Below are 25,720 nucleotides of genomic sequence, written 5' to 3' on the forward strand. Positions count from 1 at the left end.
CTGCGTGTAAATATAGCCTCAGTTACTGGGAAAACAGGCAAGACAAAAAACTAGAGCACAGAACAAGAGAAAGAAGAGCGGTATGTGGCCGCGGCGCGTCACCAGGCTGGTTTGGCTACATTGGCTGCAGCTGCGGCGGCTGATTGGCACAGGGAGCAGGTGCAGGTGTGCCATGATTGCAGAGAACCGCCCAGTGCAGACGCATCCGCGAGGACAGACACAAGAAGAGAATAACTTGACACAAAGGGACAGGGGGAAGACACAGAAAAACACAAGAAAAGACAAAGAGAGGGACGAGGAAGGAGTCCTTCTGACAGTTTTCTGTACTGCACTATGATGAGCTCTGTGGTTTCCGCCGGGGTTTTTATGGTGTTCCATTATGGTGCTCATTAGTGTTTCCTGTGCTGCTCTATACTGTTGCTCTGTGACATCCTGTAATGTTTTCTGTGTTGTAGTATAGTGTGCCAAGTGATTCCTGTTTGGGACAGGAAGCAGCCAGTGTTCGGGTACATATGGTCAAACAAATTAACCTGTACAGCAGGTTGATATTTTGGTCTCATCTTGTTTCAGACTCGAGTGGCGAGCCGCTGTGTCTCATCAGCTCTTCTGTGGAGTCTGGAGCTGAACTACTCAAAGTGCAGTATTTAAAGGTGATGACATCAGTGACTTGCATGCCATCTGATTGGTGTTGAGATGCACAGATATGCTTTTATATGTTAGAGCACAAAGTGATCACTGAGCAGAGATTCAAACTGACTTTTGTTTAAATTTTCAACTACCTTCAGCTGTTTGACTGTGTTTCCTCAGGCCGACCGTTCGGGCCCAAACTTCTCCACAGTCTACAAGAGCACCGAACAGATGATCAATGTGGGTCCACAAACAGACACACTGATTAGCAGCTGGTGTTTGTTATTGAAGCTTCAGCTGGACAGGTTTTACGGTCATGTCAGCTAGTGTTTGTTTGTGCATGTGCAATGACAACTGTACACCTAGTGATTTTATGAAATGCTTCATTCTTATGGCCTGTCATTTTCTAATGCTCAAGGACTGCATTTGAAAGAAACTCTAAGTTAGCAACAACTACAGGGAAAATAGGAATTTGCTTGATAGTAGATCTCTTTCTGTACCTGTTGGCTGACTTGCTGTGCTTCACTCTGAGACTCTGCGGGTCACGTTCGTTTGCAGTTAGTTGAAAATGATCAAGTTAAAGGTTGTTATCACGGTCATTTACTCTGCCTCTCCAGGTGACCTTCACCTCACTTGACCTCATGCTCCACACTGAGGCTCTGCTGTCAGCAATCAACTTCCTGTCGGCGGCACTGTCATCTGGCAGAGTCTCGTCTCCAGAGAGAGAGATCAGACTAAAGACAGAGGGCAAGACGGTGTCCACCAAGTCCAGTCAGTATAACACACAGACACACACACACACACACACACACACACACACACACACACACACACACACACACGATGAGCTCAAATATCATCCCAGTATACGTGTTGCGAAAACAAACTGCTGCACTGTGGTTTTAAAATCTCCTCAAAATCATGAACTAAAACTCAGCGTGTCTTTGACATGTCATGTTGTGTTTCCTGTCAGCCACCCTGGTGTCACCTGCAGGCAGTGAGGTCATCGACCTTAAGGTGATGGTGACACTGGGAGCCTTCAATGTCCTGGTGTGTGACCAGAGCTGCAACATGGCCGACATCAAGATCCAAGGTACCAAATCCCAGCTCAGTGTTTTTGTCTGCTGTCATTTGTCGACTGTAACCCTGATTTACCCAGTGTGATGTGTCCTTCAGGTATTAATGGCTCTTTGCTGATGCAAGGACCACAAACTCATTTATCCGCTCGCCTGAGAGATTTCATCGTCCTCAACGTTGATCCGAGAAGCATCCACAAAAAGGTCTGTATTAATGCTGATTACTCTTACAGAGATCACGTTTAAGCGGCAGTTTTTGCCAGCTCATTGACCTGTTAGCAGTCCATCCTCTCCTCTCCCTTTCAGTTATGACATCAAGACTGATGATATTTCTGTTGTTTTTCATGCACCTTACATAATTGTGAACTTACAGTAGTGTTGGATGAGCTCACAGCATAGAACAACCTGGACTACCTCAAACGAGGACAGACAACTTTAAATCTACATAAGCTCCCTTTTTATATATCAGATTATTCAGGACTACTGTAGATGACCTGCAAGCACCAGGAGGGTAGCATCCAGGACTGTCCTTGAACAGTCTGGACTACATGGGACTGCCTCAGATGACCTCTATTCTTTGCTGCTGCACTGAGGTTTAATGAAAGTTGTGGAACTCTTTCTGTCGTTCAGGCCATCTCCATCGTGGGTGACGAGGTGTTCAGCTTCACCATGAGTCTGACTCCTAACGCCACGGAGGGCGCTGGTTATGCCGACACCTCCAAAACTGATGGCAGAGTGAAGCTGAATGTGGGCTGCATCCAGGTGGTTTACCTGCACAAGTTCATCATGTCTCTGCTGGTGAGCATCACACTGCTGAGTCAGAGAGACTTAACTTTTATTTTTATGTGCCTCAGTCATGTTTGAATTAGTCCGTGAAAAGATACGAAATTCTTAGACACTTCATATTTGTTTTTCTTTTTCAAAAGCATGGCATACCTTTTGCTCGTTTGATTCATCAGTTTTGTTGTTTTTGTTGTTGAAGACAAATCTTCAGACTCAATAACTATTTTGTTTGTCTTTTAATTCAGAATTTCACCAACAACTTCCAGACAGCTAAAGACGCTCTGAGCGCTGCGACAGCTCAGGCGGCGGAGAAGGCGGCATCAAGCGTTCGAGACTTCGCCCAGAAGAGCTTCCGCCTGTCTGTGGACATCAATCTGAAGGCTCCGCTAATCATCATCCCCCAGTCCTCCACCTCTTACAATGCACTTGTGATGGACCTGGGTCTCATCACAGTGGGAAACAGCTTCTCTCTGCTGCCGGTCGAATCATGCCCACTGCCAGCCGTCATCGACAGCATGGACGTCCAACTTACGCACCTCAAACTCTCCAGGTCAGTTTGTTTATTCAGATTCAGGGATATGCTCCAGAAAGAGCAAAACATCCTGAAAGCAAAGATTGCAGTGATTGAATTTTGTCAGGACTAAAGATATCAACACCAAGAATTATTTCAAACTGTTCTTTCTTTGTACTTTTTATATGAACAACACAAGCAGAAATTAAACGTTCCTTTGGAGCAATCACAGTTGACACTTATTACGCATTATTTAAACTCTGGTTCCCTGTTGTCTATCAGGACCTGCCTGGACCAGGCATTGGGTCAACCCAATACCGAGCTGCTGGAACCAGTAAACCTGCACTTGAACATCAAGAGGAACCTGGCAGCTTCCTGGTACAAGAAGATGGTCGCTGTGGAGATCAATGGAGATCTGAAGCCCATGAAGGTAGGAGGAGGAAGAGAAGGAAGAGGAGGAGTGGGTCCTTATGGACTGGAAAACCTTCAGCTCAGCTCATCTTCACAGGACAAACCAGTACAGCTGGTGGTTTTTGATTTAAATCACTCATCAGACTGGTACCCCAGACAGCTTGTTCTTTAAAGGTTCATACTTGAAATTATTATCCGCAGGACAGAAAGATTTATTATTATTATTTCAGTTTTATTTTCATATAACCTCTGCTTATATATCCAACGACTTTTCATCCTTTGTTTTATCTGATTCTTTTTTTGTAAACTAGAATCTTCTTCCTCTCCTTTCGGCTGCTCCTGTAAGGGCTCTTCATAGCAAACCACCTGTTTCCATGTCTTTCTGTCCTGCATCTTCCTTCAATCAATAGTGCGAACAAGACCCTTGATGCAGTCTCCCCTCCACCTTGAATACATCCGTCACTCTTACCACTGTCGCTCTGCCCTGATACATGTCCTGCACATACGTCTCTGCTCCTCCAGATGTCCTCATGTCATATGCTCCAGGTCTATAAAGCCACAGCGCAACTCCTTCTGATCTTCTCAATCTGATGCTTTCCATCATTATTTGCTTAAAGCAGACAGCATCTGTTGTGCTCTTTCCTGACATGAAACCATACTGCTGCTCAATAATCGTCACTTAACTTCACCTAGCTTCAATTCAATTCAATTCAATTTTATTTGTATAGCGCCAAATCACAACAGAAGTTGTCTCAGGACACTTTCCATACAGAGCTGGTACAGACCAAACTCTTTATCTACAGAGGACCAACAATTCCCCCATGAGCAGCACTTGGCGACAGTGGCGAGGAAAAACTTCCTTTTAACAGGCAGAAACCTCAGACTGAACCAGACTCTGGGTGGGCGGCCATCTGCCTCCACCGGTTGGGTGAGAGAGGAAGAGCGAGAGAGGGAGAGTGAGACAGACAGACAGACAGACAGACAGACAGACAGACAGACAGACAGACAGACAGACAGACAGACAGACAGACAGACAGACAGACAGACAGAAATGCAGTCAGAGAGAGAGAGAGACAGAGACAGAGAGACAGACAGACAGACAGACAGACAGAGACAGAGAGACAGACATGCAGTCACAGTAACAGTGACAGTGGATGTAATAACAGCAGTAGCAGTTGCAGTGGATGTCAGGCAGGGCCAAGGCAGGAGACGCAGCTGAAATCCACAATCCAGATTCAGCCACTGTCCATGGGAACCTGCAAGACGACAAAGCACAGAGACTCCGGGGAAGGAGCTCAGTTAGTAACACGCCGTGGTAGGACATGAGAGCGTGCAGATGGAGAGGGACAGAAGGACAGAGGAGCTCGGTGTGTCTTTGGATGTCCCCCGACAGTCTAATCCTATAGCAGCATAACTAGGGGCTGGTCCAGGACCAGCCTGAGCCAGCCCTAACTATAAGCTTTATCAAAGAGGACAGTTTTAAGACGACTCTTAAATGTAGAGACAGTGTCTGCCTCCCGGACAAAGACTGAAGATGGTTCCACAGGAGAGGAGCTTGATAGCTAAATGCTCTGACTCCTGTTCTGCTTTTTGAGACTTTAGGAACCATAAGTAGAAATGCATTCTGGGAACACAGTGTTCGAGTAGGGCAATAACCTAACCCCCCCCCCCCCAGCCATATTGTTTCATATCCCATAAAGCAGAATCTGAAGGAATGCATTTCAGGTCAGAACATTTAAGGGATCACCCAGTGACCACGGTGGATAATTTTGTTTTTGACTAAGTGAGGATTTTACCCAGCATCATTGTCTTTACGCCCTGCAGGAGGACCAAACCCCCTACAGCTTCTTATTTAATACCATAGCATGTAGAAACAGTATTGTGATACTGGACATATGAGGCTCTTTCTCAGTTAGTAACTGAACCTTTTTCCCCATTAAAAGACCATAAAAACAACATACTTACCATTTCTGTCATTGTTTTTGCAACCAGCTGAGATGTGCACCACCGAAGGTACAGTTGGCTCCGAGCACAGTCGTCTCCTGTAGTGCTGAAGCGCAGCGTCACTCGTCTCCTCTGTGTGGTCTGTAGTGATCTGACGTGACAGACTGTAGACGTTCCATCGGATCCTATCCCTGTTCTCTGTTCCCTGTTCTCTGTTCCCTGTTCTCTGTTCCCTGTTCTCTGTTCCCTGTTCTCTGTTCCCTGTTCTCTGTTCCCTGTTCTCTGTCTGCCTGCTCAGTAAAGCTTTGCTCTACGCACCGTGTATCAACGTTCAGAAAAATGCCGTGAGGTCAGCTCTATTTTTGCCAGGCAGCTGGAGACTGTGGGCTTAAATTGAATTATTAAATACACTCGTAATTTCTTACCAATTTAGTCTCAACATATAATCGGCAGAAGTAGTTTTTTGTGTTTGGCGTTAGAAGGGGAGAAAGACGTTTTCGGTCATTATTTTCAGATATGTTGGACTATCCTTTAACCTCTCACGTTAATTACTGAAATCATGTGACTGTCGGAGTGTCACATTTGACTCGTGTAGCGTGAGGTCAGCACACCTGAGTTGGTCTGTAATGAGTGCAGTGTCTGTGCTCGTCTGCAGGTGGAGCTGAGTCAGGATGACCTGAAGGTGCTGCTGAGGATCCTGATGGAGAATCTGGGAGAGGCTGGCAGTCTGGAGCCCATTGCCCCGAGACAGGAAGCCAGTCTGCAGCTCCGAGCAGCCGCTGGCCCCTCGGCAGGTACGTCAGACAGAAACGGGATCATTTGTGTTCCGATATATTCGCACACATGTGCTGAAATATCCACACTGAAATTGGTTTAGCTTCTGTTTTTCAGCTGATGACAGCTTGAGATCCGCTTTCAGTTTTCAGTTGTTTCATCTCCTGTTTTTCTTGATTCCTGGTCCTTTCCAGAGTGTTGTTGATGTGGTCTGTGTTTATGATGTCAGGTGTTGTTGAGAAGCCAACTGTAAGCAGTGATGAAGAGGAGGATGAAGCCCTGGAGAGTATGAAGTTTAACTTCAACATCGAGTCTCTTGGTCTGGTTCTGTACAGCGACGACCCAAAACAGGTCAGTCTGCCCACAGAGAGCAGCTGCTGCCATCCTTCTCAAGGCAGTATTATTTTTAGACTTTTCTATTTTAAACAATGCGCGCGCGCACACACACACACACACACACACACACACACACACACACACACACACACACACATATATATTAGTGCTGTCAATTGATTAAAATATTTAATTGCGATTAATTCCATGAATATTATAGTTAACTCACAATTAATCACAAATTAATCGCACATTTTTATCTATTCTAAATGTCCCATTAATTATCATTTTAATACTCTTATCAACATGGAAAAGTGGATCGGCTTGCTTTGTGCAAATGTCTTTTATTGAAAAATGGCGCTGTAATGGCGACAGGTGGAGAGCGTCTTGTAGTGCGTTGAGTTTGTTTGTTGAATAAGTGTGCTCCTGTCCGTTAGAGTTTGAATGAATGAATGATACCACGCTATTTATTAATGTTTGTCTTGCTGGACATTCTCATCATAGCGAGATCAAAGCCTGTAAATGACACTTTTCATGATGAGGAAATGCGGGCTGCTGCTGCTCTGCACAGCTGAGTTCCTACTGGCAGCGTCTGGGAGACATGGAGGCGAAATCCTGCGGTCTAACCGGGAGGATCTGCTGCTCCTGCGGAACATGGATTACCCTGCACCGAACATGGATAACTGTGGTGAGCTGGTACGACGCAAACCGGGTCGCGGTCACCGGCGGAAAGCTCCGATGAGGAAGCGGGGAAGGAGAGGCGGAGTGAGGCAGAGGCCGAAGAGACTAACCGGCACACGGAAAAGCCCACCGCTTCCCTCTATTATGCTCGCCAACGTGCGCTCATTACGCAATAAACTGGACGAACTACAGGCAAACATATCATGCCAATGGGTGTACAAGGAGGCCAGTCTGATCTGTCTCACTGAAACCTGGCTTGACAACACGATCGCGGACTCCGAGCTCTTGCTGGACGGATTCGGTGCTCCGCTCAGATTGGACCGGGACACTGTGAGTTGCCAGAGGAAACACGGGGGCGGGTTGTGTGTATTTGAATAAGGACTGCTGATGTGAAAGACTCTTGTTGTACACCTGATCTGGAGATGCTGGCTGTGTCATTCAAGTATCTTCCCCGGGAGTTTGGTCAGCTGGCTCTAGTTCTTGTTTACATCCCTCCCTCTGGCAACGTCATACGCGCGTCAGAGGCTATAGCTGCCTGCGTCCACCAGATTGAAAGTGCATCCCCAGACTCCCCTGTTCTCATCTTAGGGGATTTCAATGGCTGCAGGCTAAATAAGACACTTCCAACCTACCAACAGTATGTCACATGCGCTACCGGAGGCGACAAAACAATCGACCTCTGTTATGGAAATATAAAGAACGCATTTAAAGCATACAAAAAACCACCTGTTAGCACTGCAGACCATAATGCTGTTCATCTGATCCCTGCCTATCGCACAAAACTACAGAGAGAGGGCGTGGCCAAGAAGTTGGTGAAAAGGTGGGATGGAGATGCAGTTGAGACTCTACAGGGCTGCTTCCAATGCACAGAATGGGACGTGCTCACTGATGGGAGCAGCCTTGAGGAGGCCACTGAGGTGGTTACCCACTATCACCTTCTGTGAGGAAATGACTGTCCCTACAAAAACTGTAAAGGTGTTTTCTAACAACAAGCCCTGGATCACAAAAGCCCTGAAAAAAACTTTCAATGAAAAGAAAATAGCATTTAACTCAGGGAACAGAATTGAGTCTAAACTCATCCAAAACAGATTTAATAAAGAAATAAAAGCAGCCAAGAGAGGGTACAAGGAGACGGTCGAGAAACTTTTTCAGGAAGGCAATGCCAGGGACGCCTGGCAAGGCCTCCCCAACAATTCAGCATCATTAAATACAGGGACAAGGGACCCTGTCAACATGGCAGAGGACCTTCATCAATTCTACTGCAGGTGTGACCAGTCTGACTTCTCACAGGAGAGGAAGGAGCTGATAGCTGAGCTCACTCCAATGACACCCACCCAAGTAAACCTGGAGCTGCAACAGGACCCGACCGGATCTGCGGGCGGCTGCTAAAGTCCTGCTGCAGTCAGCTGGCCATCTCTTCAACAGCTCCCTGTCTGAACATTCAATCCCGTCACTCTGGAAATCCTCCATCATTTGTCCAGTCGCCAAAAAGAGCAATCCCACCTGTGATAATGATCGGCCAGTAGCATTAACATCTCTGGTAATGAAAGGCTTTGAAAGGCTTATTCTTTCCCAGCTTTGGGAGGAGGTCAGTATGCATGCTGACCCCCTTCAGTTTGCATACAAACAACACAGGGGTGTGGATGATGCTGTACTGACGCTGTTGCATGGTGCTTACACTCATCTCGAGAAGCCCAAGTCATTCATCAGACTGGTGTTTGTGGACTTCTCGAGCGCCTTTAACACTGTGCAACCTCACCTGATGGGACGTAAGCTACTTCAGATGGACGTCAACCCGCCCCTGATCCTCTGGATCCTCTCTTTCCTGACCAACAGGCAACAGAGGGTCAGAGTTAATGGTCACCTCAGCTCATCCAAGTCTGTCTCCACAGGAGCCCCACAGGGCTCTGTAATCTCACCTGTCTTGTACACTCTGTACACCGATGACTGCAGAAGCACTAACCCAGCCATAACATACATTAAATATTCTGAGGACACTGTGATCATGGACACCACAAACACGCCAGGACAGCTACAGTCTGAGATGGACATTTTTGCAGAGTGGTGCAGGCGGAACTGCCTCGATCTCAACCCTTCAAAAACGAAGGAAGTGGTTGTCGACTTCCACAAGAACCCCACCATCATCCCCACTCTGCCACTCAACAACCAGCTGGTAGAGAGGGTTGAGTCATACAGATACCTCAGGACAATAATTGATCACAGACTCACCTTCCAATCAAACAGTGAAACCGTCTTTTCCAAATGTCAGCAGCGTCTCTTCTTCCTGAGAAAGCTTCGCAGACTCCAGGTTCATCAGTCCGTCCTTTTTACAAATGCTTCATTGAATCTGTAATCACCTTCAACACATCAGCCTGGTTCGGTTCACTATCTAACATCCATCGCAACCCACTAAACAAAATCATAACAATGAGCAGTAAAATAATCGGTCTGGAGCAGGAATCACTCATCCACATTTACAGAAGGCTTAAATTAAAAGGTACACACAGCCTCAGATATCACTCACACACTGCACAGCCATCACAGTCTGCTGCCCTCAGCTCTGACATACAGATCATTTGCATTCAGGACTAAGAGAGCCACGTCAAGCTTTGTACCACATCCATCCGGCTCATGAACGCCTGACTTATGTATGTACATGGTTGTTTACTCCACTCCTTTAACTCGACCAGGGATTGCTCTTATTTATTTATTAACTATATTTTTAACAATTGTTTTTATCATATGTGTTTATTGTGCTTGCAGGCTTTATTTTCTTCTCTCCAATTTTTACTGTTAATTGATGGTTGATCGTTGTATTTGTTGATTGATTGTGGTATATTGTGTTGTGTTCCTGGTTACGTGAACTGTACACGCACTGATGCTCTGCACATGAAGCTCCTAACGGATAAATAAAGTTCTCTGAAGTTGAAAACAACATGTAGTGTTATATCTCACACTAACATTCACATTTGAATGAATCAAATCACACAGTTTAACACTGTCAATAAACAGATGACAAAAAAATAAATACTTGGTTACAAAAAAGCCCCTTCAACAGCCCTTTCTAAGGGATTAAGACAGGGTGATACAAGATCAAGTCAAAGGTCACATCATTGTAAAGTAGGACTCAGCCTGTAGTGCATTTAAACCACGGCTGAAACTTTCCTTTCTTAAGTTTCCTCTGAACATAACAGCAGTCAGACTGTGATGCTCTGTGTTTATTCAGCAGAGGCTCATCAGCCTCTTATTTCTCTCCAGAAACAATGAACATTTCTTGGCTCTGGCTGCAGTCAGCTTGTTCTTAGTTGCGGCATCCATCTGTCTCTGTGGACAGCCGTCCATTGTCGCCTGGTTTTGACGAGGAGGCGGCGGAGAATTTGCATTTCGCCGTGTGTTTGACCAAAAGTGGTGTTTCAGACCGGATGTGCTGCGGTGATAATTCAGTTCACACCAACAACACACACACAGATAACTTTGGTCTTGTCAGTCGACCCATCTGGCAACGTTTGAAACTAAACTTTCCATCAGAATCTTGTTCGCATCCATTTCGGCGTTTCGCACCAAGACCAAACATGTGCGTGGGGCGTGTCTGTTGTGTTGTTTACAATCGTATCCTGTAGTTTTTGTAACGTTACTAGCAGTGACCACAGCTTATAAAAAACTACAAGTTCACGAGGTCACAAAGAGCGTTAATCTCGCGATAAAAAAATGACGCCGTTAAAATTGATTTGCATTAACGTGTTAATAAGGCAGCACTTATATATATGTGTGTGTGTGTGTGTGTGTGTGTGTGTGTGTGTGTTGTGTGTGTGTATTTGTTTTTTTTCTATGTCTCCTTCTTTATTATTGTTGTCTGTAACAACTGAATTTCCCGAGCGTGGGATCAGTTTGTCTTGTCAGCTGGTTCAGGGTCAGCACGGTGGTTGTTGGATGTCTGATTGTTCCTGTTTTCTGCAGCAGTCAGACCTGCAGCACCAGGAGAAGCTCAGACTGGGCGAGTTCGCACTCCACCGACTGAAAACTTCAGGGAAGATCCTGACCGACGGCAGCATGGAGGTTACCACGGTCCTTGCCGCCTGCACGCTGGATGACCTGAGGAGGGACGTGGAGCGGGTGACCTCGCGGTAACCATCACATGACCTGTACTTGTAGTGACCTGTAAACCTGTGGCTGTTATCAGTCAATGTTTAATCATATTGATTATGATCTCATTCACCGTGAACCTGCTGTGTTAACTTGCCTGAGCTCTGCTTGCTGTGTTCGCCTTTTTGCTCGTGGCTGCAGGATGGTCGGCCGGAGAGACGAGAAGAGCTCTGAGGCGATGATCGATGTAACATACCGACAGAGCGCCGCAGAGCGTGAGGTGGTGGCTGTTCTGCAGAGATTTTACCTGTGTGCCAGTGTGGAGTTCCTGATGGCTGTGGCAGATTTCTTCTTGCAGGCTCTGGCACATAGTTCGTCTCTGACCGCCGCCTCTGCCCAGAGCGACAGGCTGCCACTGAGACAGACTGCTGAGCCTCAAGGCAACGCCAAGACGGGTAAGACCAAGAGACCCCAAGACTAAGACAAAGATAGGGCAAATGGACAAAACAAATAACCCCGATTTGAAATATATGACTTATATTCAGTAACAGCAATATTAAGTCAAACAATAGATGTATTCTCAATAAGTCAGTTAAAAGAAATCAAGAGTTTCTGTGCAGGTTTTCAGATAAATATTGACCTGAATTGAAAAAAAAAAAAAGCTAATCGGTAACATTTCTATTTTTGTTAAAAAGTAAAATTAGCTTTCAGTCTAGTTTTTCAGAAGCAGAAAGAAAGAAAGCACACACAGACGTCATGTGCTGGTTTTCACTTCGTCCTCTTTCTTTAAGCCAGTAGCTTTAAACAGTGCAAAGTTTATTCCTGAGCTCTCTAATATCTGAAAATATAACATCACGTGTAAACATTGCTTCATCTGCTCTCTGTTTGATTACTTTTGTTGTGGTGAAACATTATTAAAATGTACATCTTAGACCAAAGAAATGGAATAAATGTTGGAGCACGTCTGGCTGGACCTTCTGATAGCTCAGCCTATGGCAGCCAGAACATCTACACTAGTCATCAAATGATGTGTCCTCAGTAGCGTTCATGAAGAGGGAAACTGTAAACTGAAGTGACATTTTGTGTTAATATCAAAAAATACCCCCATTTTGAGAGATGCAAAATGAGGTTTTCTGATTTTGTCAGTATTATACTGCAGATTTGGAGCTGTCCAATCACTGACTTCTGAAATGTGATTCACAAATTGTTGGCAGGTGAAGCACAGATAGAGTTGTGTGTCTGCATAGCAATAGAAAGGCAGAATATACACACTGAAAAGAACTGTGCGAGACATTTGTAGTGTTTCTGAACTCGTCAGCGTAGTCGTCCTGAACTGGACCAGACCAACATTTCAGGCTCTGGACAAGGAGATCATAATAGACTGTATCAAATGCAATTAGGGAGTGCCAGATTAAATGTTTTTCTTGTAGCGCAATTATTGATATTGTCAAAGAAAGTTTAGACTGTTCAGCATGAAAGACAAAGACAGATATAAAGAGTGCAGTGTAATCCAAACCGTGCTGACATGACAGAACCCAGAAACCCGTCTGCAGTGCTGAAACCATCTTCTCCCTGCAGCCTTGACGGTGCGGACTCGTCTTCGGGCCGTGGTGGTGGACCCTGAGGTGGTTTTCGTGGCCAGCCTGATGAAGGCCGACGCCCCCGCCCTTGTGGCCTCGTTTCAGTGTGACTTTACCCTGCAGGCTGAAAAAGACGGTACACAGAACACGAGAGCCAACCTGAGGGAGCTGAAAGTCCTCGCGTGTCCATTCATCCGAAACATGGAGGCCAACGCCGTCACCACCGTAAGAGCACATCTGCTGTCCCAGCAGGTCACATCTTGCCCTTACTGTACCAACATTCTGCGTTCATTAATCCTGCTGTTATTCCAGCCTGTCTTCGCTAGGAAAACAACTGTATTGGTTGTCAGTGCGAGTAGGTTAATATGGCCCATATTTACGTCTGTTGTCAGGTCATGACCACCATTGGCTGAAGTTATTATAACGACAGCAAATGAGGAAGCTAGGTGGCGTAGTATAGGAAGGTGAAGTGAATGGACAGGTCAAACAAAGGACTTTCACCCAGGAGACCACTTATTTTAACTTACATAATGGACTTAAGTTACATCACTTTCATAACTGTCATGTTTTTAATCCAGACTGTGATCTTTTCTGAGTCTGAATCTGAAGGTCTGGTACCCCTGTCGCTGGTACTCTCTAACAGCCAGATATGTCGTTTTAGGGTTTGACCTATTCAGTGGTTTAGGTATGAGGATGTCTTGCATAATTTTCTTTGAGGTTTTCTGCTGAAACACTTCAAACTGCTGCTCTGTGACTCATCAGTCTGACTCCTAACCCTAACCCTGTCCAATAGGTGTTGAGACCCTGCTCAGTTGCCTTGGAAACTAAAACCCAGCCCAACCAACCGCTGAGCGGCTCTGTGATGGTGGAGGAAGTTATTGTCAAGGTATGTTCGTGAATCACAATTTCAAAAAAAAAAAAAAAAAAAAGATTCATGGATCTATCAAATACAACTATCCTACAGATAACACATTAAAATGGACCACATTTTAAGATAAAGATCAGTTAATCCAGGAAAAATATAACAAATAAGAAAATGTACTTTCATGAGAAGTTTGGTTTCAAATTTGTCATGTTTAAAATCAGATTTTCAGATGTTTTCTCATTCAGGCCGGGAGGTCAAACTGGTTCGTTTACACTCTGCTCGACTGAGTTGTTAGATAATGTAAAGTCATGGTTCAATGAAAAGCCACATCAAGAAGGTACGTCTTGTTTGCTTTTAAAAGCATCATCACTCTCAGCTACCCTCAGGTCTGCAAGGAGGCTGTTCCAGAGACGAGGACCAGAACAATAAAAGGACGTCTCACCGTGGGTTTTTGTGCGGACTTTTAGTATAATTAAAAGGCCAGTGCCAGAACACCTGAGGGTTCTAGAAGGTTCATATCTGACAAACAGGTAGGAGCCTTATAAACCGATCAAAGGATCTTAAAATCAGGCCTGAAGCAAACAGATAGGTGGTGCAGAGACTTCAGATTGCAGAGCAGTAATCAATTCTACAGGTAATAAAAGTGCATTAGTGTCTCTGTATTGGCTCGAGAGACAAATGGTGGCACTCTGGCCTTGTTTTTCAAATGATAAAATGCAGCCTTAGTAATAGTTTTCTGATACGAGGTTCAAAACTGAATCAAAGATGACCTGCTGGCAGGGGTTTGGTGGCAGTGCAAGCAGTTTCCTCATGGAGTTTATCTCTCTGAGCTTCAGATCCAACAACCAAAACTTCAGTTTTGTCCTGGTTGAGCTGTAAAAAATTCTCAGCCATCCATAATTTGATCTAAACTAGAGTTAAAAAGAGCATCCGTTGGCTGTGGGTCATCAGGAGACACGGCCATGTAAAGCTGTGAGGCTCCAGCATAGATGTGGAAATTGATGCCGTGCCTTCTGATGAAGTTTTCAAGTGGCAACATGTAAAGATTAAAAAGAGAAGAACCTAAAATTGAACCTTAAGGAACCCCACAATTCGTTTTAGAGCTTTCTGATGAGGATAGGGTTAGAATGAATTACAATGAATTCTTCAAAGCAGCTAAAAACAGCACAGAGATGCCAATCAAACTGTGGTCTTCTGAATCCAAGGCTGCACTTACATCAAGCAATACTAATATGGGGGGCCTTTTCACATCCATACTGGATCTCAGGTCATTCTCAACTGGTACTGTCTGTACTATGATTGTTCCAAAATCAGATTGATATTTTTCAAAATATAGTAAAAAAATATAATGTGTGGATAGCCTTGGTTACAGTATGTTGTTAACATCAGCACAGTGGCAGAAATGATGGAGAGGTTCCAGGTGGGAAATGTACAGTCATTGAACTCATCACCATTGCGCCTTTGTCCTGCAGATTTCTCCGTTCATCCTCAACACAGTGATGACGATAACAGCTGCCATGACGGCGAAGCAGTGTGACGAGCAGAATGAGGAGTCCAAGGCGGATGTCGGTGACCTCTGGTCAGTCATGAACATCTATGGCTGTAACTTCTGGTTCCTGGGAGTGGATCAGGCCACTGAGGTCACAGAGAGCTTCAAAGAGCAGGACGGACGCAATGAGGGTGAGAGCTTTGCTGCGGAGATCAAGGTACGACATTTCAGCTGCTCCAAAGGCGATTTTATTCTGAAACTTCATAACGAGACTGTCAGATCTGATTGCTGTTGACAAGGTGCTTTCGCCTCACAGGTGGTCCAGGTGACTCTGGAGTCTGGTTTGGGTCATCGGACTGTCCCTCTGCTGCTGGCTGAGTCCTCCTTCAGCGGATCAGCCAAAAACTGGTCTTCTCTGCTGCAACTGAGAGGCGACATGACGCTGGAGGTGAGAACTGATCCTTCGTACTCGTACTGGAACCTGAACTCTTACTGACCCACAGAACCTGGTCTTCTGTTTAGTGAGGATACTTCACATAGATGGCCTCCTTGACCCTTCCCCGTCTGATATGACGCTCCTGATCTTTAAAAGGGTTTGTTCTGTGGTAAATGTGTGAAATTGTCTGAGTCCTCTCCACAGGAGAGAGAGACTGAGAGGCTGTTCAGTTTCCATACGTAAGTCCTGAGACTCCTCGCTGCACTTGACCACAGAAACAACGTCACTCTGGAGACGTGTGGGAGTCCGGTCCTTTGGATGGACGGGCGCTGTTTTAGTGTGTTCAGAGGTTTAGGAGACAGGGACGTTGTGCTTGGAGACAACTCTTCAAACTTTTCAGACGCTCCAGCTGCAGATGGGATGCCGATGTGGTGTCTTCAGTCACTAACCCCTTTTCCTTGATTGCTTCCAGTACTGAGTTAATGTGACCCGTGAAAGAAAGATCTCCTGGCTCTTGATTTTCACTTTCAACTTCAACTTTATTTATATAGCACTTTAAAAACAACCAGAGTTGAAACAAAGTGCTGTACAATTTATAGACAAAACAATAATAGTGGAATAAGATAAATAAAACAGGAATAAACACTAAAATAATTGTTTTATTGTTTTTAAAAACAATTAAAAGCAATAAAACAACAAGTAAAAACTCTCATGTGGAGGAATAAAAGTGGGTTTTAAGACGAGTTTTAATTTTGATCTTGATTTTGATCTCATGACTTGTTTTTCCGGTCCCGACAGTTCACTGCCTGTCTCTTGTATTTACTTGTGGGATCATACTTTGACATGTCATATGTGTCACTATGAATAAGGAGTGTCAGTATTCAACAACACTGTAAGTTGCTGGGAACTCCATCTCCAGGGACATTTCATCTCAGGTCATATGACTTTTGTATCTCAGGTCATGTGCTGGTCTGTGACTTTGTATATATTTCTTGCCAGCGTTAGAGAGATCTCGGTTATTGCTCTTTTAATTGTCCTGTGATTTTGATAAACCTTTTTAACAGTTTACATCCTGGATGTCTCAGAATGTACTTCGATAAACTGCATTTCACTCAGATTGTTTCAGAACTGACTACAGAGACAAATATTTAAAGACAAATCAAACACCAGGAGCTTACACTGAACTTCCATCGTCTTCCCATATTAATTACTATTTAAGTTAACTAAGAAATCAAATGAGAACAATGTTTTATTGAACAAAAGGCCAGTTACTATATTTCATACACAGATGTAGCCTGAAGCTTGACGAGAGGCTCCTCCTCTTATAACAAATATCTCCTTACTGATCATCAAAACCTAAGCATTAGAACCAGTTGTCTCGAACATAAAATTCAGTTTTGATTCCGTTCCCTGCATAGATTTCGTGTTCACTCTTTACTGTATGTGGTCGTCTCTATCTTGATGTAGCGTTTATTTCTACAACTGTGTAATCAACTTTTGGAAAACCTTATTAAATACTAATACTAATCATCATTTTTCATCATCATCATCATCACCACCACACTTTTCTGAACAGTGTTTGTTACAAGAAACAGTGTTTCCAGTAACAAGTGCTCGAATAAAAGATACTAAACATAATAATAAAAATAATAATAATAGTAATAAAATAAGAATCAGGCACAAAAGCTTTTCTTTCTTTTCTTTTTTAAGCGGTTAGTAGATGTCAGAGTTGGTGAAAACGTTCTGGAGAAACACTTGAAACTCACCTTCATTCACCTGTTTGGGACTTTTTGTTTTGTTCTGAAGCTTCTGAGCTTTGAGTTGATGCTGAATGATAAATGACTGATGGGTGTTACTGCAGCTGTTGTGGTGGCTGAAAACATCAGACGTACAGCATAAAGACGTTTGATCATGTATGGTGTGTAACGTTGATAACTGCTGTGTCTACAGGTGAACTACTTTAATGAAGTCCATGCAGTTTGGGAGCCTCTGATTGAACGGGTTGACGGCGGCAAACGCAGGTGGAACCTGGTGCTTGAGGTAAATGTGTCAGCTGTTTGGACCATTGCTGTTCGGTCTGTGTTTGCTGGCTGCCGATCCTTTGAATCTGGTACCTCAAATCTCTTTGAAATGTCCTTTGTGCATTGTAATGAACTTTCCACTGTCCTCAGCCAAAACTGGACGTTGTTTCTGATTCACTTTGTGAAGCCACTTGTCATAGAGTGCAACTCCCAGTCACATCTGACAAAGAACTCAATGGCAATCAGCAAGTTGCATCAGTTTTATTTGTATAACCCAATATTAGTCTTGAGAAAGGAAGATCCCTCACATTAGGTCGCGTTACCTTAGAATGAGTTCTTCACATTTGCAGAGGGAATAGGTCCTCCTAAGAGTCCACCATGTTGCACCACCATGTTTCTTCAGTAGCCCAGAAAAGACAAACCAAACACCAGTCATTAACAGGCTAAGTGAATAGATCACAAACTAAAGTCAGCAGCATGCTAAGAAAAGTAAGCTAAAAACAGAACGGCTGTCAGCATGTGAACAGGTGAGTGTGCAGGTAGGCCTGTGATTTCAGACATTCTGGAGGCTCCTTTTAAAGTATGGCTCACAGTTTATTGAACAGAGAGGCTCATGATATCAAACAGCCTTTAGATTGACACCATGTCTGAGCAGAGACTGGACTCTGATCAGGCCCATCCAGTTCACTGTTAGCAGCTCTCTGAGCTGTCTGTGAATACTATGGCAGCAGAGGATGATTTTCTTCAATTTATTTGCTTACAATCAGGACGAAAAGGCTTGATGCACAGTCTTTCGTCGCTGTTGTCTTTGTTCCTTCAGATGAAAAACAACCCAGTGCAGGACAAGAGTCCTGTTCACGGAGATGACTTTGTCATTCTTCCTGAACCTCGCACGGCCATCAACATCTGCTCCAAAGACACCATGAACATCACCATCTCCCAGTGCAGCCTCAGCATCTTACACAACCTTGCCAAGGTACAACACATCACCACATCTTCTAGCTTTCTTTGCTTTGCAGGATCTAACTGAGCTGTAAGGTGGAGCTTCCCATAACCTGAACTTGTAACCTGTCACGTCCAGGTTTTGGGTTCTGCCTTGTTTCCCACAGTATCTTACAAACCAGAATGTTTCAGACACATGATACAGGTCACTGAAAAGGTGATACTGTGTTTAGACCCCAGACTCACATGTGGTGACTTTTAAACCTCTGTTTGGCTGAATTAGCAGGAGACCTGTCGACACATGTCCTTGTTATTATTTGTGGTATTTGTCATGTTAATCAACCTTTGTATATCCGACCCCTGAGAGAAGCTGAACTTGGATTTAGAATGACCTCCTCAGCAGACCTAAAATTTCTGTTCATGATCTTGCTCCAAAAGCTTGAGAATAAAACAAAAGCAAGAGACAGTCGATAGGTGTGAAGCTACAGGCCTGAGTTTCCCTGAAGTATTTATTATTCACAAACAACAACCAACTAGACCGACTAATAAAGGCAGCCTCCTCAAACACAGTCTCACCCTCAAACATAAGTAAAGCTGTCTGGTCTTCTGACAAGAGTTCTTCTGTTAATCACAAAGGAAAATATGAGTTTTTGTGCAGCAGAATAAATAGACACCGACTGTTAAGAACAGGAGATTCACTCCATCTTAAGTCAATCATTTCTTCATTCATTAATGAATAGCAGCGAAACAGCCAGTGACTAAATTGTCATTGTTGTGTTTGGATTAGGCATTCTCAGAGGGCACTGCCTCCACATTTGATTGCTTGCTGAAGGAGAAGGCTCCCTTCACCATCAGAAACTCTCTCGGGATTCCTCTCATTGTGCAACACAGCGCCAGCCTGAGGCTGGTGGGTTCACCAGCGCAGGGAAAACTACACGAGCTGTCTGTGGATCAGAGCATGGACCTGGAGTACTCCATGTACAGATCATCATCTCGAGGCAAACTTTCAGCTCTGCAACAGCAAGAGAGCTGCCTGTTCAACCTCACCATCGGTCAGAACACATCAACACAAAGGCCAATGTTGTTGGGTGTTTTCTTTCTGTTTAGCAGAATTTGTTGTCCAGGCATTGTAACATCTGCTGCAACATGTTTCAGGTAGTGGTGTGAAAAATAGAGCAAACAGAGTCTGCACACTTGAATTTATGTAGACACTCTAACATATAGTATTGTGTTGTTTGCTACCAGGGTTCATGCTTACACTTCAGTGTACACCACTGGTAGATAACAGACATACCATGGGCCAAAGTGCTGACAGTTTAATGTAGAGTTGTTGGTGGGGTTCTAAACACCAGAAACTGTCTACCAGGATATTTGGGTGGTTATAGTGACATTTTAAAAATGTAGTTTTGGAAACCATCCAACAGGAGAACCTGTAGAATGTGTGAAGAAAGTTTAAAGGTGGCTGATGTGTCTCTGAACCCATAGTTCCCTCCGGATACAGTGAGATCTCCAACATAGCTGTAGACAAACCGGGCCGCCGTCTCTACAACATCCGTGGTCCAATGCTTCAGGAGGCGGTCTCTGTGCTGATGCAGATTGACGCTGCCGATGGCAACAAGGTCATCACTGTCCGCTCACCACTGCAGGTCTGAATCACTAAGTCAAAACCTCGCCACACAGTTCTCTGAAAGTCTGAATAATAGTGAAGAACCAGGACAGCTTCACTTAACTGTTTGTTGTTTGTGTTTTCAGATCAAGAATCACTTCTCTGTGCCATTCACCATCATGAAGTACTGTCCAGCATCCAGGAGCCTACAGAGTATCGGACATGCCGAACCTGAGAGAGAGCTTCACATCGCCTTAGAAACATATAGGTAGAATCACACTGCCTTGCTCACGCCATCTTTAGAATTTTAATTACTGTTCATGTTAGTTTCTGTTCAGTATTCATTCTGCAAGTATCTGTCTGCTTGTTTTGTTTACACATGAGTGTAAGAAAGAAAAAGCTTGGCTGTTAAGGCAACATTAGTCAGAAATGTTTCCCATCTAATGGACTTCCTGAGCCAGATACATATGTTCAAAATCAAACAGTTTGAGGACTAATTGGAAAGTCTGCTGAAATGCCAAACTCCTGTCCAGTCATTGTGCAAAAAGAATTTCACAAATCATAGTGTTTAATCTGCAGGAACCATCAGCTTTTGGACAGAACACCCAGAGAGAAGCTTCTACAGATAGTTGGCCTGCAGTGTTGTCCGTCAGTCTTACTGGTTCCTCTGGAACCAGGTGTGCAGAGGACAGTTCCAGGTGTGCGTGTGTACAGGAGATGTTGACAGTGTAGTTTCATCCCCCTCCCCTCCAGATGTCAGCTGTTCGTCCGTCCGGCAGGATGTCTGGACGGTCAGTATAGCCCGTCCTCCACCTGTGTGGCGTGGAAGGAACAGGTGCACCACAGCTCAGAGGTGCATTCAGTGCTGCAGTGTCCAGCGACTGACAGCAGCCTGCTGCCGCTGATGGTGAGCACGCTGGCTGTCCCCGATGACCTACGACACATCGCCAGCCATGGAGAGGAGGACTGGGACCCTGCCTACGTCATCCACCTCTATCCTGTGGCTACGTTACGCAACTTACTGCCCTACACGGTCCGCTACATGATGGAGGTACAACAGCTTCCACAGAAACCAGCACAAATAGAGCAATAAACAAATACGAACGTAAGGTCAGCTTATATAAAGGTCTGTGAGAGGTTCTTACATAGAAGCAAGATTATTAAGTTTTGTTAATTTATCAAGATCATTTGAATTAGAATCAGAACAGTTTGATTAGAAATGATTTGAATCCATGGAGCTGATGATAAAAAGGTCTAATTTCTCTTCTCTGACGCGGTCTGACCTGGTCTTTCCTCCTCAGTGCTCAGCAGACTCCTTTGAGCTTCAGGAAGGCAGCATGTCAGACCTCCTGAATGCTCGCGTCTCAGGTGAGATCATGTCGTTGGTGCTGATGAAGTATCAAGGCCGCAACTGGCATGGACACGTTCGTATCGAGCAGGAAATGCCCGAGTTCTTTTCCGTGTGTCTCACCTGTGACTCGGACACCAACATGACGGTGGATGTGAACATTCATGTGATGAGGACGACGAGCCGCCTGCTGCTGTCAGTCTTCAGCCCATACTGGATCATCAACAAGACATCTCGAGTGCTGCAGTACCGAGCTGAGGACGTCAGCGTCAAACACCCGGCAGACTGCCGAGATATCATCCTGTTCTCCTTCAGGAAGAAGAACCTCTTCAGCAAGAGCAAGGTGAGAAAAATGTCTGGACAGGTTCAGACCGCTGCCACAGTCCACGCATGGAGTCTGAAGAGGAAGATCCGTGTGTGACGATGGTGACGTCCGACTGTTCAGCACTCAACACCCATCAGCCAGATTTTAGAGTTTGGGTTTAGGTCTTGCTTTTGGGATTGCATCCAGATTTGTTGGTGTTTCCACTGAACAGATGCTTTAAGACAAGCCTTAACCTTAATTTCATACGAAGTCAGCTGAGGCACTCAACACATTTCAGGTTTTTAGCCAGATTTTTGTTTGTACTCAAAAGGTTTGGGTCATGTTTAGCCCGATTAAACTTTTTTGGTTTTTATCTGAATTTTTGTCAAGTGTTTCCCAAATTCATGTGTTTTTGTTTATACTTGAAAAGCAAAAACAAACGTAGCCCTGTTTTATCATGTTTAAAACGGTGTTACATAATGCAGTGAGGTTACTCTCAGCAGCATTGTGTCCACTGTAGGGTTTCCAAAAAAACTGGTGCCAGTCCACATGTCCAAATGGGAGAAATCCAGTCATAGTTTATGTTTATGGACACTATTTTCCCATGTTATTGTTTGCAAGTGCCTAAGACAATAACTTTTTAAGGTGGTCCAGTGTGTCATCCCTCCTCACCGTCAGTGTTCGTCCAATCAAACTGTTTGTTTTTACCACTGACGGCTCAGATTGTTGTAATAAGTGTCAGACGACCTGCTGGAGAGGATCCTGCAGAGACAGACCTTCCTTTTAAAGAGGAAGATCCTTCTTCTTAAACCAGAATCAGCTGTTCTGTCGCTCTCACCAAAGCCACCAGACTCCATTCACAAAAACAGCCATTTAACACCGTAAAACAAACTTCATTCAAAGTGACAGAAACCAAATAAAAGTCACCAAAACCTTCTTGGTTCATCTTTGAGCGCTGCAACAATCCTCACTGAGTCTGTTTAAAGAGAGTAAACTCAGAATTCATTGAATCAGGAGAGGAGAGAGAGAGAGGGCGACATGAGAGAAGCCGAGGAAGCAGAGTGTAGAGACGAAGGCTTTCAATGGGACTCTGGAGTTATTGTCTGCGGACATCACGAGCGCAGACCTTCGAACATGTCGGACTTCACCAGATTCTCCTGGTTAGAAAACGGGAATTACCACATAACAGAAACTGTGGTTCACTGCAGTGTATCACAGTATGACAGCAGTATTTCAGTGTTTTGTTGACTGGTATGTTGTTGGTTGCAGCTCCAGCTGTGTGTCTCTACCAGCTCATGGTCTGATGGTTTTTCTCTGGACACTGTGGGAAGTTATGGCTGTGTTCGCTGTCCCGCAAACAACATGGACTTCCTGGTAACTAAAAACCTAAAAACCAAATCAATTCATCTATTAGTTGGAAAACTAAGGCAATAATTTTGATGAAAGAACAATAGTTTTGTTTTTAGCTTTGCATGTGAACATTCGTTGGTTTTAGTCCTCTTTGACACTGAACTGAATTTGTTTGGGGTTTGCAGTATTGGTCCAACTTAACAAGACATTTTCTTTTTAGAAGTCAAGTTGGCTTTTGGAAAGGTGTGATTTCTTCACATTTTTTGACCTTTTACCAGTTACCAAATAAGTAATTGATTAATTGAAAAAATAATGGACAGACTGATCAAAAGAATGATTACTTACAGTGCTGGTTTGATTCTTTGCTCTTGATTGTACCTTATGTCTGTGTGTCCAGGTGGGCGTTAGTATCCAGATGAGCAGCTTTAACTTGACAAGGATCGTTACCATGAGTCCTTTCTACACTCTGGTTAACAAGTCGTCATACGAACTGGAGGTGGGAGAGGTCACCAGCCAGACCTCCACCAGGTGGCACTACATATCCTCCAAAGAGGTGAAAAAACAATTCTTTATCCCCATAGACACGGTCAGGGTGACTGACTCCACAACAACCTAAGTACAACCTCCAGAGAGCGTCACTGTAAGAATTTGGAACAATGCACTTTCAGATTTTGGGTCCATTGGTAATCAGTTCATCAGCTGTGATGAAGCTCATGGGTACTGAAATATTTAGAGCCATTCCACAGGCCAAACTGATGGCCAGAACAGGACTCTAGAGCTTTTGATCAGAGTCTCTGACAGTCTGAGCTCAGGAGGTTGTTGAGCTTCATCAGAAACAGTTGGTGGGTGGTGTTTCAGTTCTCTGTATTTCTGTTGACCACCAGGTGGAGCATCCTCTTTAGAGGGAAATGATAAAGAGACATGATGAGGTTCAGGTTGCTGCTTTGAGTGAAATAAACAGAGAAGACAGTGACCCAGTCACTCTTTATGCCAAATGTTCATTAGATTAGATTCAACTTTATTGTTGTAGTCAGAGTGCAACACAGGGACAACGAAATGCAGTTTAGCATCTGACCAGAAGTGCAAATAGTCATAATATCCAGAAATATATAAATATGTGTAAGTAGTGCAAGTGGCATGAAGTGTAAACAGTATAAAGATTATACACGCTTCATGCCTCCTGGAACAGTTTGGTTTGTTTCTGGAAGCTCATGTCATTATGAAATCTAACCAAGTCACGGCCTCTTAGTGGCAAGCGTTTTGTTCTGTCGTTGTTACTCTGCGGTTGTTGTTTTGCAGTGCCTCCCTCTGTGGCCAGAGAACAGTTCGGGGAAGTTGTGTGTCCGTGTGGTCGGATCTGAATCCACCTCCAAGTTCTTTCTCTTTAACCGGCAGGACAGTGGCACCCTTCTGAGCCTGGACATGGTCAGTCTGCTCAACCAAGCACATCAGCTGATTTAACACTTGGAGTTGAGTACGTTTCAGGGCTTTTTACATGTGTTTTCAGTGTGGAGGGATCATCGTGGACGTCAACATCTCTGATCTATCCACCATCATCAGCTTCAGCGATTACTATGAAGGAGCAGCTCCGGCCCTGCTGCTCAACCACACACCTTGGGTCACCATCAGCTACAGGCAGAGGTCAGAGGTCACATTATTGAACTTTGTCAACACAGTTATTCACACAGCAGGCTGATGAATCCTCTTAAGATTGAATCATTGTAAAACAAAAGCCTGATGAAAAGATGATTTCTGACCCATCACATCTTCCTCACTAATGTCTAATCCTGGAAGCAGTAGAAGTCCTAATGTATCACGCTTACTGCTGATGGCATTAAGATGGGTTTTATTGTTGCTTTATTTTGATTTATATTGTTTTTTAACTCCTGTGAAGCACTTTGTGTTGCATTTTATTATGTATGAAAAGTGCTATATAAAGTTTGATTTGATGATTTGATTTGAAGAATGTCATCTGGTCACATGCACTTTAAGATATTGAGAAATAAGTTCTGATTCACGTTATTTTGCAAAATGTTCAGAAGTTTGTCCAGACAGTTTCATAGAGACTGAAGCACCCTCTCTGGTTTTCTGGCTCAGCGGCTCAGCAGCGGTTCACCAGCTGAAACCTGGCGAGGCCCGGCGGTTTGTGTGGGATGACCCAGCCGGTGTCCGAACGCTCAGCTGGAGTTGCATGGAACATTCCGGAGAGCTGGACCTGTTGAAGGTCTGAGGCTATGGGGTTAACTTTGTCTGTTAATAAATACACAAAGAAATGTGCTATTACAAGCTACCCAACAAAAAGTGCAACCCAAAACTATGACCATTCCAAAAATATGATGATATGACGTCAGTGTGACAGGCAAAGAAGTGTAATCTGCATCTAAAATCAGTCAGTCGTCAGCATTGCTGTATTACCTGTCTTTTGCTTTTCCTCTGTGCATCTCTGTACTTCTGACCTTTGTTGTTAGTTAATGGACAGTTGTTGTAGTGGCGGGTTTCTGTGAGGTGCTGCTATTCTGTCCATCCATTCGTCAGTTCAAAATGAAAAAAATG

At 44.3% G+C, this 25,720-nt stretch overlaps 2 protein-coding genes across 5 annotated transcripts in view; one reads left to right on the forward strand and one right to left on the reverse strand.

Annotated features, from left to right (window-relative positions):
• Positions 1-25,720, forward strand: part of vps13c (vacuolar protein sorting 13 homolog C) — a 90,841-nt gene that overhangs the window by 42,222 nt on the left and 22,899 nt on the right. For all 4 annotated transcript variants that reach the window (XM_070961420.1, XM_070961411.1, XM_070961428.1 and 1 more), the window contains 28 exons: positions 571-650; positions 808-867; positions 1,245-1,398; positions 1,601-1,720; positions 1,804-1,907; positions 2,334-2,501; positions 2,732-3,036; positions 3,280-3,427; positions 6,008-6,146; positions 6,356-6,477; positions 11,101-11,267; positions 11,428-11,681; positions 12,805-13,031; positions 13,600-13,692; positions 15,144-15,377; positions 15,477-15,608; positions 17,547-17,636; positions 18,438-18,593; positions 19,347-19,611; positions 20,045-20,205; positions 20,312-20,433; positions 20,919-21,216; positions 21,467-21,856; positions 23,087-23,191; positions 23,565-23,720; positions 24,467-24,592; positions 24,675-24,808; positions 25,265-25,391. In XM_070961420.1, the coding sequence (XP_070817521.1) occupies positions 571-650; positions 808-867; positions 1,245-1,398; positions 1,601-1,720; positions 1,804-1,907; positions 2,334-2,501; positions 2,732-3,036; positions 3,280-3,427; positions 6,008-6,146; positions 6,356-6,477; positions 11,101-11,267; positions 11,428-11,681; positions 12,805-13,031; positions 13,600-13,692; positions 15,144-15,377; positions 15,477-15,608; positions 17,547-17,636; positions 18,438-18,593; positions 19,347-19,611; positions 20,045-20,205; positions 20,312-20,433; positions 20,919-21,216; positions 21,467-21,856; positions 23,087-23,191; positions 23,565-23,720; positions 24,467-24,592; positions 24,675-24,808; positions 25,265-25,391 (4,637 nt within the window). The remainder of the gene's footprint in view (positions 1-570; positions 651-807; positions 868-1,244; positions 1,399-1,600; positions 1,721-1,803; positions 1,908-2,333; positions 2,502-2,731; positions 3,037-3,279; positions 3,428-6,007; positions 6,147-6,355; positions 6,478-11,100; positions 11,268-11,427; positions 11,682-12,804; positions 13,032-13,599; positions 13,693-15,143; positions 15,378-15,476; positions 15,609-17,546; positions 17,637-18,437; positions 18,594-19,346; positions 19,612-20,044; positions 20,206-20,311; positions 20,434-20,918; positions 21,217-21,466; positions 21,857-23,086; positions 23,192-23,564; positions 23,721-24,466; positions 24,593-24,674; positions 24,809-25,264; positions 25,392-25,720) is intronic.
• The window catches only part of zdhhc1 (zinc finger DHHC-type containing 1), a 223,812-nt gene continuing 215,530 nt past the window's right edge, over positions 17,439-25,720 (reverse strand). The window contains exon 12 of the transcript XR_011602137.1: positions 17,439-17,469. The gene's annotated coding sequence lies outside the window, so the exon portion shown is untranslated. The remainder of the gene's footprint in view (positions 17,470-25,720) is intronic.

Source organism: Chaetodon trifascialis, chromosome 1, assembly GCF_039877785.1.
Source record: "Chaetodon trifascialis isolate fChaTrf1 chromosome 1, fChaTrf1.hap1, whole genome shotgun sequence".
NCBI classification, from domain to species: domain Eukaryota; kingdom Metazoa; phylum Chordata; class Actinopteri; order Chaetodontiformes; family Chaetodontidae; genus Chaetodon; species Chaetodon trifascialis.